Here is a 15,404-nt window from a genome sequence, read left to right as displayed (position 1 = left end):
TCTTCAACTCTTCCTTCTCTCTCATTTTCTTCATTCATCAACTTCTCAAAGTATTCTTTCCATCTATTTAGCACACTACCGGCACCAGTCAACACATTTCCATCTCTATCCTTAATCACCCTAACCTTCTGCACATCCTTCCCATCTCTATCCCTCTGTCTGGCCAATCTGTAGAGATCCTTTTCTCCTTCTTTCGTGTCCAACCTGGTGTACATGTCTTCATATGCCTCTTGTTTAGCCTTTGCCACCTCTACCTTTGCCCTACGTCGCATCTCGATGTACTCCTTTCGCCTCTCCTCAGTCCTCTCAGTATCCCACTTCTTCTTCGCTAATCTCTTTCCTTGTATGACTCCCTGTATTTTGGGGTTCCACCACCAAGTCTCCTCTCCCCTTTCCTACCAGATGACACACCAAGTACTCTCCTGCCTGTCTCTCTGATCACCTTGGCTGTCGTCGTCCAGTCTTCCGGGAGCTTCGGTTGTCCATCGAGAGCCTGTCTCACCTCTTTCCGAAGGCTGCACAACATTCTTCCTTTTTCAGCTTCCACCACATGGTTCTCTGCTCTACCTTTGTCTTCTTAATCTTCCTAACCCACCACCGGAATCATCCTACATACTACCATCCTATGCTGTCGAGCACACTCTCCCCTACCACTACTTTACAGTCAGTAACCTCCTTCAGATTACATCGTCTGCACAAAATATAATCTACCTGCGTGGTTCTACCTCCGCTCTTGTAGGTCACTATATGTTCCTCCCTCTTCTGGAAATAAGTGTTCACTACAGCCATCTCCATCCTTTTTGCAAAGTCCACCACCATCTGCCCTTCAAAGTTCCTTTCCTGGATGCCGTACTTACCCATCACTTCTTCATCGCCCCTGTTTCCTTTACCAGTATGTCCATTTCAATCTGCACCAATCACAACTCTCTCGCTGTCTGGGATGCTCAGAACTAGTTCATCTAGTTCCTTCCAGAATTTCTCTTTCAACTCTAGGTCACATCCTACCTGTGGGGCATAGCCGCTAACCACATTATACATAACACCCTCAATTTCAAATTTTAGTCTCATCACTCGATCTGATACTCTTTTCACCTCCAAGACATTCTTAGCCAGCTCTTCCTTTAAAATAACACCTACTCCATTTCTCTTCCCATCTATTCCGTGGTAGAATAATTTAAACCCTGCTCCCAAACTTCTAGCCTTACTACCTTTCTACCTGCTCTCTTAGATGCACAGAATATCAACCTTTCTCCTAATCATCATGTCAACCAACTCCTGTGCTTTTCCTGTCATAGTCCCAACATTCAAAGTCCCTCCACTCAGTTGTAGGCTCTGTGCATTCCTCTTTTTCTTCTGACGCTGGATCCGGTTTCCTCCTCTTCTTTGTCTTCGACCCACAGTAGCTGAATTTCCACCGACGCCCTGCAGGTTAGCAGTGCCGGGGGCGGGCGTTGTTAACCCGGGCCGCGACCGATCCGGTATGGGATTCTTTAGATGAACGCTCATATTTGTTTGGCACAGTTTTTACGCCGGATGCCCTTCCTGACGCAACCCTCTGCATTTATCCGGGCTTGGGACCGGCCTACAGATTGCACTGGTTTGTGCCCCCATAGGGCTGCATTTCACACAACTGACATCTAAAAAATAATGCCAGTATTTCAAGCTTTCGATGTCTTACTTTATTTATATCTTAATCTAAATGTCAAATACTTTTGATATCTTTATCCAGGTGAGACACTCCAAAACTGTTCTACGTTTGCAGTGCCGATCTGGCTGCAGGCAGTTTTTCAGGTAGGGAGTGACGTTTATCAACAAATACAAATGTGTATTTCTTCCATTTTATTGTAATGAGATAAATTGTGCAACAGAAGCTTGCAGATGTTTTGAGATCCCGGGTTCAATCCCGGACCCGCTTGTGTGGAGTTTGAATGTTCTCCATGTCCCTGTGTGGGTTTTCTCCAGGCACTCTGGTTTCCTCACTCATCCCAAAAACATGCAACATTAATTGGACACTCTAAATTGCTCCTCGGTGTGATCTTGAGTGTGGCTGTTTGTCTTTATGTACCCTGCGATTGGCTGGCGACCAGTTCAGGGTGTGCCCCGCCTCCTGCCCGTTGACAGCTGGGATAGGCTCCAGCGCTTCCGTGACCCTCATGAGGATAAGTGGAAAATAAAATGGATGGATGGATAAATCGCATCTGTAGTCGTCAGCAAGCTTTTGCATGTATTATATTCTAAATTGTCCGTCGGTGCGAATGTGAGTGCGAATGGCCGTCTGGTTGGATGTGCCATGCGATTGGCAGGCGACCAGTTCGGGGTGTACCCCGCCTCTTGCCTGAAGATAAGGTTTATTTTTTTAAGAGAGTAGAGTCTGCCAAACATTGTGTTATGTCATCCAATTTTACACCATTGGTCAGAAGACACTGGTGCCTTGAGATACAAGCGACCCGACGCACAACTTTTTCAAGATACGTGCCAATTTTTTTGTTTTATTTGTGACGGTAAATGTGACATACGAGCTCTGTATGGTGGCAGTCACAACCCATTTCGCAATAAACTGCAGTTTGGTGAATATTGAACAATTAACCGCAAAAAAAGAGGCTTCAGGTTTTAATGCAACTCCCGGCTGAAGTTTGGTGTCAAACTAGACGTCAAACATAGAGACGCAAACGCTGTCTCTTTACAACAACCACACCCTCGAACATTTCCTTACTTAGATCGATTTAGGTAAATGTCCACGAACAGCACAAAACCCCATTGACGTGCCAATGGTTAGCATTGGAACACAAAGAGGGGAGCAACACTTTTAGACCTATGGATTGGAGTGTGTTTAGCTCCAAGTGTGGTCAGACTGAATTATATGTGTACCTCAATTGCGAGCCTACAAATACAGTATTGTATTTTTGTTCAGCCATGTATTCCAGCGAGCAACATGGCGGGGCAGCTGGAAAGCGTTGGCCTCAAAGTTCTGAGGTCCTGGGTTCAATCCCGGCCCCGCCTGTCTGGAGTTTGCATGTTCTCCCCGTGCCTGCGTGGGTTTCTTCCGAGCACTCCGGTTTCCTCCCACATCCCAAAAACATGCATCATTGGACACTCGAAATTGCCCCTAGGTGTGATTGTGAGTGTGATTGCTGTTTGTCTCTAAGTGCCCTGCGGTTGGCTGGCGACCAGTGCAGGGGGTACCCCGCCTCCTGCCCGGTGACAGCTGGGACAGGCTCCAGCACTTCCACAACCCTCGTGAGGATAAGCGGCTAAGAAAATGGTTGTTTCGTTGTATTCCAGCAACGCATTGTGACAGGTGGAACAATAAATGTTCTTCCACTAAATGGCAGAAGTGAGAATTAACGTTATTTCAAGAGTAAAATTGTTAGTTGTTGTTTTTTTAATTCAATTGCAAAAACGTAACTTTCCTCCCCTGTTATACTTTGACTTAATAATCATTCATGATATGTAGACTTTTTTTTTTTTTGGCGAAAATAACTTTATTTTGAAAATAAATCAATCTGTTTTTGTTAAGCGCACGCCTTTTGTTTCTTGGAAAAGTACAACTTTATTCTTATAACGAGACAATTTTATTTCTTCTTGACGGCCAATCATTGTGTGATTCAGAAAAAAAAGAAAGGTCTTTGTTCACAATGATGGGATCAGTTCTCACTATCCGTATTGGTGAGTAATTAGAAGTGTGTGTGTGGGGGGGGGGGACGACGGACGGTGTTGAACATCCATCGTATATTTCATTTTTTTTAAATTTGTCGTTCATACAATGAGGGCTCGGAAAACGATCTCCCCTGGAGCAAAACTTTTGACAACATCTGGATTAGATTTAATTGCGTTTAGCGCGTTGACGGAGAAGCTCCACCCCCCTCCCCGATCCCCCGTCCACACCCCAGAGTGAGGAAGCAAGAGTTGAGAATGCGAGAACAAGAGAGTAGGCTGACATTTAGCCCGCTCTTTCCACGCACGGCAAGTCACAACAAAATAGATGACGGAAAACTTAAAAGAGCAAACTTCAACTTGATGTCATACACTTGACTTGCCGGGGAAAGTGGGGGGGGGGACCGCTAAAGCCACTCTTGGGGTGAGTCTTCAGTGATGCTGTGCCTTCTATTTTTACAAATGGTGACTTTGGAAGTATGCGGTACACGTTCCCTTGCGCTTGTTTTAGATGCAGCTAAAACCCTTGCAAGGTTGTTCTCCAAGAGAGCTACTGCACTTTTTTTTTTTTTTTAAATCTTACACACACTGTAGTAATAAGTTGAGACACAGTAAATCCGGTAACACCCTCAGTCAACAGTCTAGGCCGGCTGAAACCACAAGTTCGTTAGTTGGATTTGTCAACCGGATCAGTTTCTTTTTGTCCCGCAGAATACGGTGCGGTCCTTGCGCGTTGCTAAGTTTGCTGATGGATGTGTGCTTGTTGTTATTGGGAAGGGCAGGACAGTGCAAACAAGGTTTGACGATGGCGCTGCTCGGGAGTCTCATTACCCTCAGCGAAGGGAGCCAATTTGAGCCCAGTGACCCCATTATGCACCGCACATCCAGCGGTGCTGTTTTAAAAAAGCTCTCAGGGTGCGCTGGGAGTCCCAGGCCCCTCAGGCACCATCGTCATCTGCCCCCTCGCAGGTTTGAGTGCAGGAAGCCGACTATTCGCACCCGTTGCATTGTGCGGCGCGGTTGGTTGTTCTCGTGCTGTCCATTGTTTCGCCCACCCACGCTTTTCCACGGCTCTCAGCGCTTTCACGAGGTCGTCCGCTTACCACCCCCGCCGCCCCCGGGCCCCTGGCCCCTGGCCCCGGCCCGGCCTCCCTTGTATGCCAACATTTGCTGTGTTGGCTTTTTGCATTCAGATGTCAATGTCTGCCAAAAGCCCCCCTTCACCCAAACTCTTCCTGTTGGGCCGCTGTTGCACACTTCTCAGCAGACTCGCGGCCCAACGCAAACCGGGCCATCGACGGGCTCCAACGCTACTAAACTTGACAATCAAGAACAAGTCACTGTCGCCGTGACACATACGCACACCTGGCGATTGATCCTCTCACACATACTAACCCGCGACGATAGAAAACCACGTCAGAAATATTGTAATGCACAGCAAATACACAACATTATTTTGTTATTGTTGTAGACTTGGGATTTGCTTGGCTAAAACTTAGTAGTCATGAGATTCTACTTGATCTAGATTTGACAACGCTTGGCTGCTGCTATTCGAACATCTTTATTTTCAAAATTGTGTTGCTACTAGCACGGTTGATCAGCTGGAAAGCGTTGGCCTCACAGTTCTGAGGTCCCGGGTTCAATCTCCATACTCATCAACTTTTCAGAGAGGCAACCTGTATAAACTCCCCAAAAAATCCTTATAGACAGCAAAAAATCCTAAATAACGGAGGGAAAAAACACAAAGTTTTTCAATTGTTTTTATTGTAGATCTCCATAATGATAATATCTGAAGTTAATGTCTAATTCTACTAAGTAGATTGATCAAAAAGATGGCTACAATACCAAAGATATTTGTAAGAGAGATTCACCCAAAAGAATCAGTGATGGGAAAAGAAAAATGTTTTGAAAGATTACATATCTATTGAATGCCGATGACTAATTCCTTATTTTTAATGAATAAGGAAGGAGCTGATCTGTATGATAAGGCTAACAAATAGTCAGAGATGAACTCACTGACATCTGCTCAATTTTAGTAAATGGAACGTCTATCTTGACAGGCATATGACACCCTTGTGGTGAAAACACAGCATTCAATTAAATTATTGTCAGCTGTTATAAAAACAAGACCATAACCTAGAATGCTAGCAAGAGAGCTACAATGTCAGCTACAATAATCCCATGTATTTGTATTGAGGCCCAGGCAGCGAACTAGCGAGCATGTGCGCTACATTAGCTATGAGCAAAGTCAAATTAATATGAGCCACAAATGATCAAAGTCAAGATAAAAAAACGACTCACTTTTTGTTGGAGCAAGTAATATCCTCGTATAGCTCCTATATCGATAGGTCAGCGTCACCGATAGCGTATCGTTAACAATTTGATCGATTGTGACACGTAGCCGAGAGCCGGCCGGCAGCTCCTCGGCCGTAGCCTTCATGTTTCCCGTGGTGAGGTGTCCGGCTCGGCGGTGTTCGATCCGAGCCAAGGATTTACTGGAAAGTTACCGGAAATGAAATTATTTTGCTAATCTAAATCAAAATTTGCCGCTGCGCTAAACATCATGCCTGCTGCGACAAAAATCTTTGATGCAGGCTACGTTTGGAATTCTCCAGCTTTGGGTTTTCCTCACAATAGAGTAGACTAGCGCCATTCTGGGCAAAAGCAAACGGAAATTTTCAGAATCCGTATGATTTGTGATATACGGCCGTATACGTAAGATTCACCACAAAATCCGTATGAATTATGGCTAAACTCTACGAGTTAGGGTTAGGGTTCAATCCCGGCCATGCCTGTGTGCAGTTTGCATGTTATCCCCGTGCCTGCGTGGATTTTCTCCGGGCACTCCGGTTTCCTCCCACATCCCCAAAACATGCAACATTGATTGCAGACTGTAAATTGCCCCAACGTGTGATTGTGAGTGTCCCGATGTGCACCTGCGATTGGCTGGCAACCAGTTGAGGGGGTACCCCGCCTCCTGGCCGTTGACAGCTGAGATAGGGTCCAGCACTCCTCGCGACTCTTGTGAGGATAAGTGGCTTAGAAAATGGCTGGATGGATGGATGTAGCTATTATTTGTTGCACTGTTGAAAGAAGCCTTTGTGTCGCACTCTGACCTGGCAACTCAGCTGTTTTCCATGATGCGGAGTGCGAGGCCACCTCATAAAGGACGGATCAGAGAGGGAGTGCCAAAGACGATTCAACTTGCGTTTGGGGATTATGCTTGTGATCAAAAATTGGGGAAAAGAGAATAACATCATGAGAAGGTTTGTAGCTCAAAGGTAAGCGCTACAACGAGTACGACATCTAATGTCATGTGTGACAATAAAACCCACAATGTGCACTTCTCAGTTTAGCAAACAGATAGCTTGGTCAAACATTAACCAAGCAAGATGTCGGTTATGCGTTAAATTGAGATGACAGTATAGACTATTTTGATGCTGTAATTGGAAATGTGTTACTCCAGCCAACTAATGCTAGTACAAGTATGAACACAAAGTGGCTCACAGGCGACTTCCTTGTAGTTGCGCAAGATTGTATGGCCTGATTTACGGTACAACTTGCTAATCTAAGGAATGATGCGACTTTCTTCATTTTTCCCGCACTAACTTGTAAAAGTTGAGACTTACTTGGGACTTTCCCATATCGGACCTAGTCTGGTTCTTCGTGGTACTGGCTGTGACCGACTCAGCAGCTAAGGTGCAGTCCTGATAACGGCGCACAATGTTCATTACCTTTGTTCATAAATCAGCTGCTATCAATTACTTTGCTCCGATGGCAGTAGTAATGGCTGAGCAATCAACTGTGAAACTCATGCGCCATACTTGCGCACCGCGATGAAAAATATCTCCGGATACGCTCACAATGTGTTCCCATAGCTTTATGCTACATTTTCTAATGATAACAACAACCACAAAAATACATCTTACCTTTTAGGATTTTTTTTTTTAAATTGCTTTTACCAGACGCTGGTGTTTTTGAGACTTAAATGACTCTTGTAACTGACAACATGAACCATCCATCCATCCATCCATTCATCATCTACTGCTTTCCCGGGTCAGGTCACAGGGGAAGTAGCTTCAGCAGGTATACCCAGACTTCCCTTTCCACAGCCACTTCCAGCTCTTCCGGATGGATCCCGAGGTGTTCCCAAGCCAGCCGAGAGACATAGTCTCTCCAGCGTGTCCTGGGTCGTCCCCGGGGTCTCTTTCCGGTGGCACATGCCCGGAACACCTCACCAGGGGGGTGTCCAGGAAGCATCCGAATCAGATGCCCCAAACAGCACATCTGGCTCCTCTCAATGCAGAGAAGTAGTGGCTCGATTGTTTACAAAAGATGATGGATCTTTGGCTACTGGTGGAATCTTCTTTGCGAGGGCTACATAAAATAAAAATAAAATTTAAAAAAAAAAAAAAACTTGACAAGAGTCAATGGGTTCAGACTTTTGAGCCCCAGACCAGACAAACGTCACAAAATAAGACAACTGTACTCGTAATTAACTGTGTACTATTTCTTCTGCTAATCTAATAATGGAAATATTTGTATTTTGATATTTAAATTTTAGTCTTATTCAAGGTGACTCAGCTGTAGCATAACACTTAATAAAAACTGGTGTGATCGTGAGTGTGGCTTTTTGTCTCCATGCACCTTGGGATTGGCTGGCAACCAGTTCAGAGTGTACCCCGCCTTCTGCCCGTGGAGACTGCTGGGATAGGTGCCAGCATTCCCCGCGACCCTTCTGAGGATAAGCGACTAAGAAAAATGGATGGATGGATGGTTGGATGAATCCTCTGGCACAATGATAGCTGGGATAGGCTCCATCTTACCTGCAGCCCTATTGAGGATAACTCAACTTTGTCCGTCTGTGTTGCCATTTTGAAGAGGTAAACAGTAGAAAATCCATTTTTCAAAGACCGGGATTAAAAGCGAAAAGTCATCCTCAAAGGGAAGGCTGGAGTCAATTGCAAACACATTTCTGCGTAAGTGAAGTAAGAAAAGTATTTGTCTGTCGTCACTTATCACCACAGTTTTCACATGTTGACGACCCCCACAGGCCAGTCGACAACTTTACGTACGTGTTTGGCCACAATCTTGTCACCACAGTAAAACTGCTTTCCTTCCTCAGATGGCGATGAAGATGAATGACTGGCTGCTAAGTGGCTCGGAGTGCCTGAGTATTTCTTCTGTAATGGACAATGTTTCCCAGCAGGCCCAGTGACTCCCATCAGCGGCAAGAATGGAAGACGCGCTAAGTGCTGCACCGAGGCGCCGCGGGAACACAACTCCAAGCGTTTGCAACCCCCGCTCCCGCTCCGCCACCCCAACCGAGTGACAAGATGCTTTTGAAATTCAGCCGGTTACGGAAGAGGCACTGCGTCCGGCTCGTGACCACCTGCTTGGTGCTTTCGGTGCTCACGGTTTGGTGGGACAACGACATGGTGGACCACGTCAAGTCCTACTCGTTTCGCTTCCTGGTGAACCGCTTCAACTACATCAACAAGAGCCTCACCATCACGCGAGAGCAGGCCCAGAGCTTCTGGAACTTCCGGAACCTGCTGGACCACCCGGATAAATGTGCCGGCCAGGACGTCCTCCTCCTGCTCTTTGTCAAAACGTCCCCGGTCAACACCGCCAGACGCGAAAACATCAGATCCACGTGGGGTAACGAGACCTTCATCTCGGACTCACTGGGAGTGACGGTTAAGGTGGTCTTCGCCTTGGGCGCACCCCTTGGCCCCAACGGCACCGACGCTATCATTCAAAGGCAGCTCTTCCAAGAGGACCGTCGCCACAGCGATTTGATCCAGCAGGACTTTTTGGACTCCTTCCACAACTTGACCCTGAAACTGATCATGCAGTTTCACTGGATGCACAGATGCTGCGCTCACGCTCGCTTCCTCATGACGGCGGACGACGACGTCTTCGTTCACATGCCCAACTTGGTGGCGTACCTGCAAGACGCCAGACAGAGGGGCGTCACCGACTTCTGGGTGGGCCGGGTCCACAGGGGGGCGCCGCCAAACCGCAGCAAGCACAGTAAGTACTACGTACCTTTTGAGATGTACCAGTGGATGTCGTACCCGGACTATACACCAGGGGCGGGCTACGTGGTGTCGGGCGATGTGGCGAGCAAGATCTACCACGCTACTCTGACACTGAACGCCACGCTTCACATCGATGACGTGTTCATGGGCATCTGCGCCAAGGCGGTGGGCGTGTCCCCGCAGGAGCATTTGTATTTCTCTGGGGAGGGAAAGGCACCTGACCACCCGTGCATCTACAACCAGATGATCACCTCCCACGGCCACGTGGAGGATCTCCGAGGCCTGTGGAAGGTGGCGACGCACCCGCGGGTGAAAGAGAGGACGTCCGGACTTCTGGGCCGTCTGTACTGCACGGCGGTGAAGATCTCGCTGCTTTGTCGATACCGTCTCAACGGCTACCCTTGCATAGCCGCTTTTTATTGAGGCCGTGATCGTGTGAGGATCATTTCGGGGTACTGTACCGCGGTATTCGAGTTACAAATTGCCCGACTTGCCAGTTTTTTGTGACACGAGCCACCGGCAAACTTGCTTTGATTTGCGAGCACAAATTGAAAATACGATGGTGGCCGCAAACTCAACTCACTTGACAACACGAGGCAGTTTGGCAGCTGAGGAATATTTTTTCAAAAAAGAAGCTTAAACTCCTCGTTTAAGTGGACGGTCAAACTAGACATGACATAGCCACATACTGTAACTTCATCTTACAAAAGTCCACTGTCTGAAATGCTCACACACAATGCAAAATGCCACAGACGGGCTAACAAATAGCATCAGTTGCTTGGTTGTAAAACTTTTCTTCGCTTGTGTTTGTATGTCTGTTGCTTTGGTAGCAAAAGTGTGCACAACAGAAGGAGCACAAGAGGAAAGATCAGGTATGGAGTGTTTTGAGTTACAAGCGAGTTTTTTTTTTTTTTTTTTTTTTTTAGTTCTGATCATTTTTTTTTGCTTTGTGTAGCAAGGAAAAATTTGAGTTACAGAAATACTTCCGGGCAGCACAGTGGATCGGCTGGTAAAGCGTTGGCCTCACAGTTCAGGGGTCCTGGGTTTGATCCTGGCCTCGCCAGTGTGGAGTTTGCACGTTCTCCCCATGCCTGCGTGGGTTTCCTCCAGGCATTCTGGTTTTCCTCCCACATCCCAAAAACATGCCACATTAATTGGACACTCTAAATTGCCCCTAGGTGTGACTGTGACTGCGGTTGTTTGTCTCTATGTGCCCTGCGATTGGATGGCAACCAGTTCAGGGTGTACCCCGCCTCCTGCCCTTTGACAGCTGGGGTAGGCTGCAGCACTCCCCGTGAGGATAAGCGGCAAAGAAAATGGATGGATGGATAGTTACTGATGCACTTTCACATGTTTTGTGAATAGGATGAACAGTGAGTGCACTGGTGAGATAATGCCGGGTTTGATTCCTGGTCAGTGCCCGCATACCAGATGGTGGTGGTCCCAAAACCTGATTGGAAAAAAAAATGGAATGGACATAACCTCACAGTGGAGTTTTTTTTTAAATTTTATTTATTATTATTAACCACAGGTGGAAAAACTACTCCGACTCACTACTTAAATAAAAATACAGATACTCTGGTATAAGTAGAATTGCTGATTTGACTCCCTTGAGAAAAAGGTTTGAAGACTCTGGTTTAAATACAAAAAGAAAATATCCTTTTATACTGTTAATATGTTATATCTATTTTGATAACTTGATACAATTAATACTTTTTCCCCTGAAACCAAGAACAAGCATGGGCTTTCATGCTATCAAAACATTTGCTATCACTGTGAACTGCCCAAAAAATAAATTCACAAATTATTACCACCGATAAAAATAAACCTTAAGTGAATGTATTATTTTATTTTATTAGCTAATGAATTTTTCAACAAAAGAGGATTCTGCCTTCGAGGCTGACATGAGAAAACTGCATTTGCCACGAATACCTCTTTTAGCCACGGGTAGTTGGGTTGCAACGAAGATTTGATTCCTATCGCGATATCAGTACTGAAGGTACCAAAACGCATCTAAAACACTTGGGAGAGGCTTGCTGAAGAAACCTCATCAATCTCGGCTTGTGTTTTATTTACCTCTTTAGAATAATATAAATGTGAATGAAATGTAGGACGATTGGACACAGGACAACTCTGGGAGCTGGAAAGCGTGTCGCAGCTTTACAATTTCAAAGATCCAGATCTGTATCTTTGCAACCCTAACGGACGGGGGTTAGCTCGCTTCTCCGAATACTGTACAGGATGTGGCTGTCGTCTTGAATTGACCCCTCCGTACAGGGCACTTAACCACGCCCCTGAAGTGACGTCACGCCACGTGCGCTGACGTAAGACAAACAGTAAAAATGCCAAATACAATACAATACATTCTGAACTGACACAGACTCCATGCTTCTGATTTCATTCAAATCAACGATATTTTATAGATTCTAAATACAATACATTCTTAACTGAGAGAGACGCCATGCTTCTGATTTCATTCAATCATTCACACGTAGCAATGTTATGCTAGCGGAGAACGTCTCATTCATTTATACGAGACGTGTATTAAAAATCAAATTTAAGGCATATCTTTGTGCAAACACAGTCTGGTTAAGCTTCTGGCCGTGAGCCAGCAAGAAATCAATACGTTTGTGCAGTCCGATCATCGCAAAATATCGCTCAACAAAGAATAAGTGTGTCAATCGTTCACACGTAGCGGTGTTATGCTAGCGGAGAACGTCTCATTCATTTATACGAGACGTGTATTAAAAATCAAATTTAGGGCATATCTTCGTGCAAACACCGTCTGGTTAAGCTTCGGCCGCGAGCCAGCAAGAAATCGATACGTTTGTGCAGTCCGATCATCGCTAAATATCGCTCAACAAAGAATAAGTGTGTCAATCGTTCACACGCAGCAGTGTTATGCTAGCGAAGAACTTCGAATTCATTTATACGAGACATGTATTGAAAATCAAATATAGGGCATACCTTCGTGCAAACATATGTGTTCCGGTTGATATTAGATGGATTTAGTTGATGATGCGGTCTTCCACAAAGTTTTATCCATCAAAGGCATTTTTCGTACTGGTTCTTCGGTTTTGGAAAGGGTACGAATCGAACTCCACCAACTAGCCTTTCAGGATACCTGTCGTCACTATTACAAAGTCCGTGACGACAGCTCTTAATCATATTTTTTGTTAAATAACCCAAATACGCGATAAAACGCTAACTAAACCTATACTGGACCATGCAATGTTGTCTGAGAAAATGGCGGACACAAAAACGGGCTTTGGTTTATGCAGATCTCTGGCCTCTGATTGGTCAGTGACGCGGATTGCGCAATATCCACGGAGGGGTCAATTCTCCCTGGTTCCCGTATGTCTATGTACTGTCTGTTCCAGTTTTCTATTTTTTTTTTTTTTTTCTGTCTTAGAAAATGTCTTTTTTCATTTTGTCTGCTGGCATTGAACAAGGCGACAGGACTATTTTGACATAATGAGGTGTGGAAAATCGAGAGATTTGTTTTCAAAAGTAAGGAGTAAAATTTTGCAAAAAGTCTTCAGAAAAACTCTGAAAAATCCATTCAAGTACTGCAATGTAGTATTTGTACTAGGTGGCGATTTCTCACGTGACTGACAAGAAGTCCGTTACTGAGCTCTGATCTGTTGTTTTTAAAACTTGAGTGAAGCGAGATACATTGAGCAAGTAAGCACATCCGTTTCGCTTCAAATGTTTGCAATCCTGCCTTTGGAAAGAAAAAAAAAATCCATGATTCTTGAAGAAGCTGAGGGTTGCACTCTTGAGTACTTGACTTGATACTTTCTTGGATACTGATGCTGTTTCTGGACTGAAGTCAACTAAAAAGACTTCTTAAATAACTCCAAAGCCGAAGTGACTTGAGCGCTTTCGTGTTCCCGATGATGAATCCAAAGGGTCGACAATTTAATGCAAAGTAATTTTTGGCACGGGCCAAATTGTAGATATGTTTTTTTTTTTTTTTCTCAGAAGGCCGTTATTGGGTGAAACCATAAAAATCTTTAATCAGCCTCATCATATTTACATAAAAAAATTTATGAACTAGTTATGGTATTGGAAATCAGGAGTAAAGAGTTTTTCCAATCATTGTTTATGCTTGGTAACACAAAAATGCTTAAAATATCTCAACATCATCACTTTGTTATATGACCATTTGAAATTTTGGTACAGATTTTCACAAGAATCACAGATATTGACAGATGATTTGCCTCCGCGGGCCACATAAAATTATGTGGCAACCCGGATCTGGCTCCTGTGCCTCGAGTTTGACACCCGTGATCTAACGTGTCCAAAAATATCTGCATGGCTTCGTGTAAAATTCCTCACAGAGAAGGAAAATGTTGAACGTAACTGATAATGCAAGCAGTTTGTGGACTGAAATAAAACAAATTGTCATGAAATGACCAATTTTTCCTATTTAATGAGTTGTTTGATGTGAGAAACAGCAGAATGTGTACATTTATTAAAAAAATAAAAATGATTGATAACAACCTAAATCTAATTTTGCAAATTACGACAACAAAGCATTTTCAGTCTTACATCACCGCAAAGTACAAACACAATAAAATTCACTTTCAATCCAACTAAACTGTGTAGGTGGCAAGGGTGTTGACACTTCTGCAAACTCATTATAGAGGCCACCAGCAAGTTTTTTTGTCAATAATCCCTCAAAAATAATTAACTATAACTATGTAATATATCTGTTGCATTGATTTTGCAATTTCTCATTTAATGTATAATTGATTTTTTAAAACTGACATGTTACATGTAAGGGGGCACCCCCCCCCCCAAAAAAAAGAAGGGTGGGAAGAAGTTCTTCAGTCAGAACACAAGTGCAAACAAACACCTCAAAACCACCATGAAGGACTTGCAGCAGTTGTTTTATAGAGAAATATGTCATAATATTTTTTCCACATATGTTTTATGTTCAATGTTACAGTTGTGGTTATTTTCTCAAATGCTCTAGATTGAAGTTTTTTTTTTTTCCTTTCTGGGATTTCCCAATAAAGTCAGAAAATGTTAAACTTTTCAATCATTAGACATTGCAGGTCAGGTTAATCAACATACAATTTTTTTGTGTCGACCACAGCAACAAACGAGCATTGTTTATTGGTAAATAAAATAAAATGAAAAGGCCTTTGAAACTTCATCTCCAAATGGCCTGGCCCGCTTGCCACTTCTAAGGACCCAAACTTGAGCCCAACCTTTTTGCCACCTTGCCGCAAAGTTTGCAGCCGGTGACATTTTTGGCAGAACCTTTCTTGACAACTTTTTATGGGTTTATGTGCTAGTAAAATCTTATAAAACACTGACTTCCAGGTCTTGAACAAAATGTTTCCCGTGAATCAAAACAGTAGCAAGTGGCTGGCAGTGTCACCAGTTACCTTGAAAAAGTAATCGGATTCCTTTAAAATGAGTGGGTCAAACATACGGCCCGGGGGCCAGAACTGGCCCACCAGGGAGTGCAATCCGCCCCGTAGGGGATGGAGAACACTGTTATTTTTCAATAAAACCTTTTTCAAATTTTGTCCATGCGAGGGTGCACTGAGAAAATTGACTTGTCAAGCCCAAACAATGGCAAGTTAATTAATTTATGACTATAAAGTGGTGTGCCATGTTTGCACTACAATTCTTTCAAGATACCTCCTGTAGAAATGTTTTAATACATTGAACATTATAAAATTTCAGTCC

The 15,404-nt window shown here is 44.3% G+C and overlaps 1 protein-coding gene across 5 annotated transcripts; it reads left to right on the top strand.

Moving 5' to 3' along the window:
- The first annotated feature begins 3,874 nt into the window (after positions 1–3,874).
- b3gnt5b (UDP-GlcNAc:betaGal beta-1,3-N-acetylglucosaminyltransferase 5b) lies at positions 3,875–14,116 on the top strand. 5 transcript variants are annotated; one of them, XM_061839160.1, is made up of 3 exons: positions 3,875–4,078; positions 6,783–6,920; positions 8,780–14,116. In XM_061839160.1, the coding sequence occupies exon 3, from the start codon at positions 8,991–8,993 to the stop codon at positions 10,119–10,121; it is 1,131 nt and encodes a 376-aa protein (XP_061695144.1). In that variant the 5' UTR covers positions 3,875–4,078; positions 6,783–6,920; positions 8,780–8,990; the 3' UTR covers positions 10,122–14,116. The 5 variants fall into 5 exon arrangements, with proteins under 5 accessions (XP_061695144.1, XP_061695145.1, XP_061695141.1 ...); XM_061839161.1 differs by having other exon boundaries at positions 6,783–6,935; positions 8,861–14,116; XM_061839157.1 differs by having other exon boundaries at positions 6,783–6,935.
- The last annotated feature ends 1,288 nt before the right edge of the window (positions 14,117–15,404 follow it).

This window comes from Syngnathoides biaculeatus, chromosome 13 (assembly GCF_019802595.1).
Source record: "Syngnathoides biaculeatus isolate LvHL_M chromosome 13, ASM1980259v1, whole genome shotgun sequence".
Classification (NCBI taxonomy): Eukaryota; Metazoa; Chordata; class Actinopteri; order Syngnathiformes; family Syngnathidae; genus Syngnathoides; species Syngnathoides biaculeatus.
Note: the sequence above shows the minus strand (reverse complement) of the source record. Positions and strands in the feature narration are given on the sequence as shown.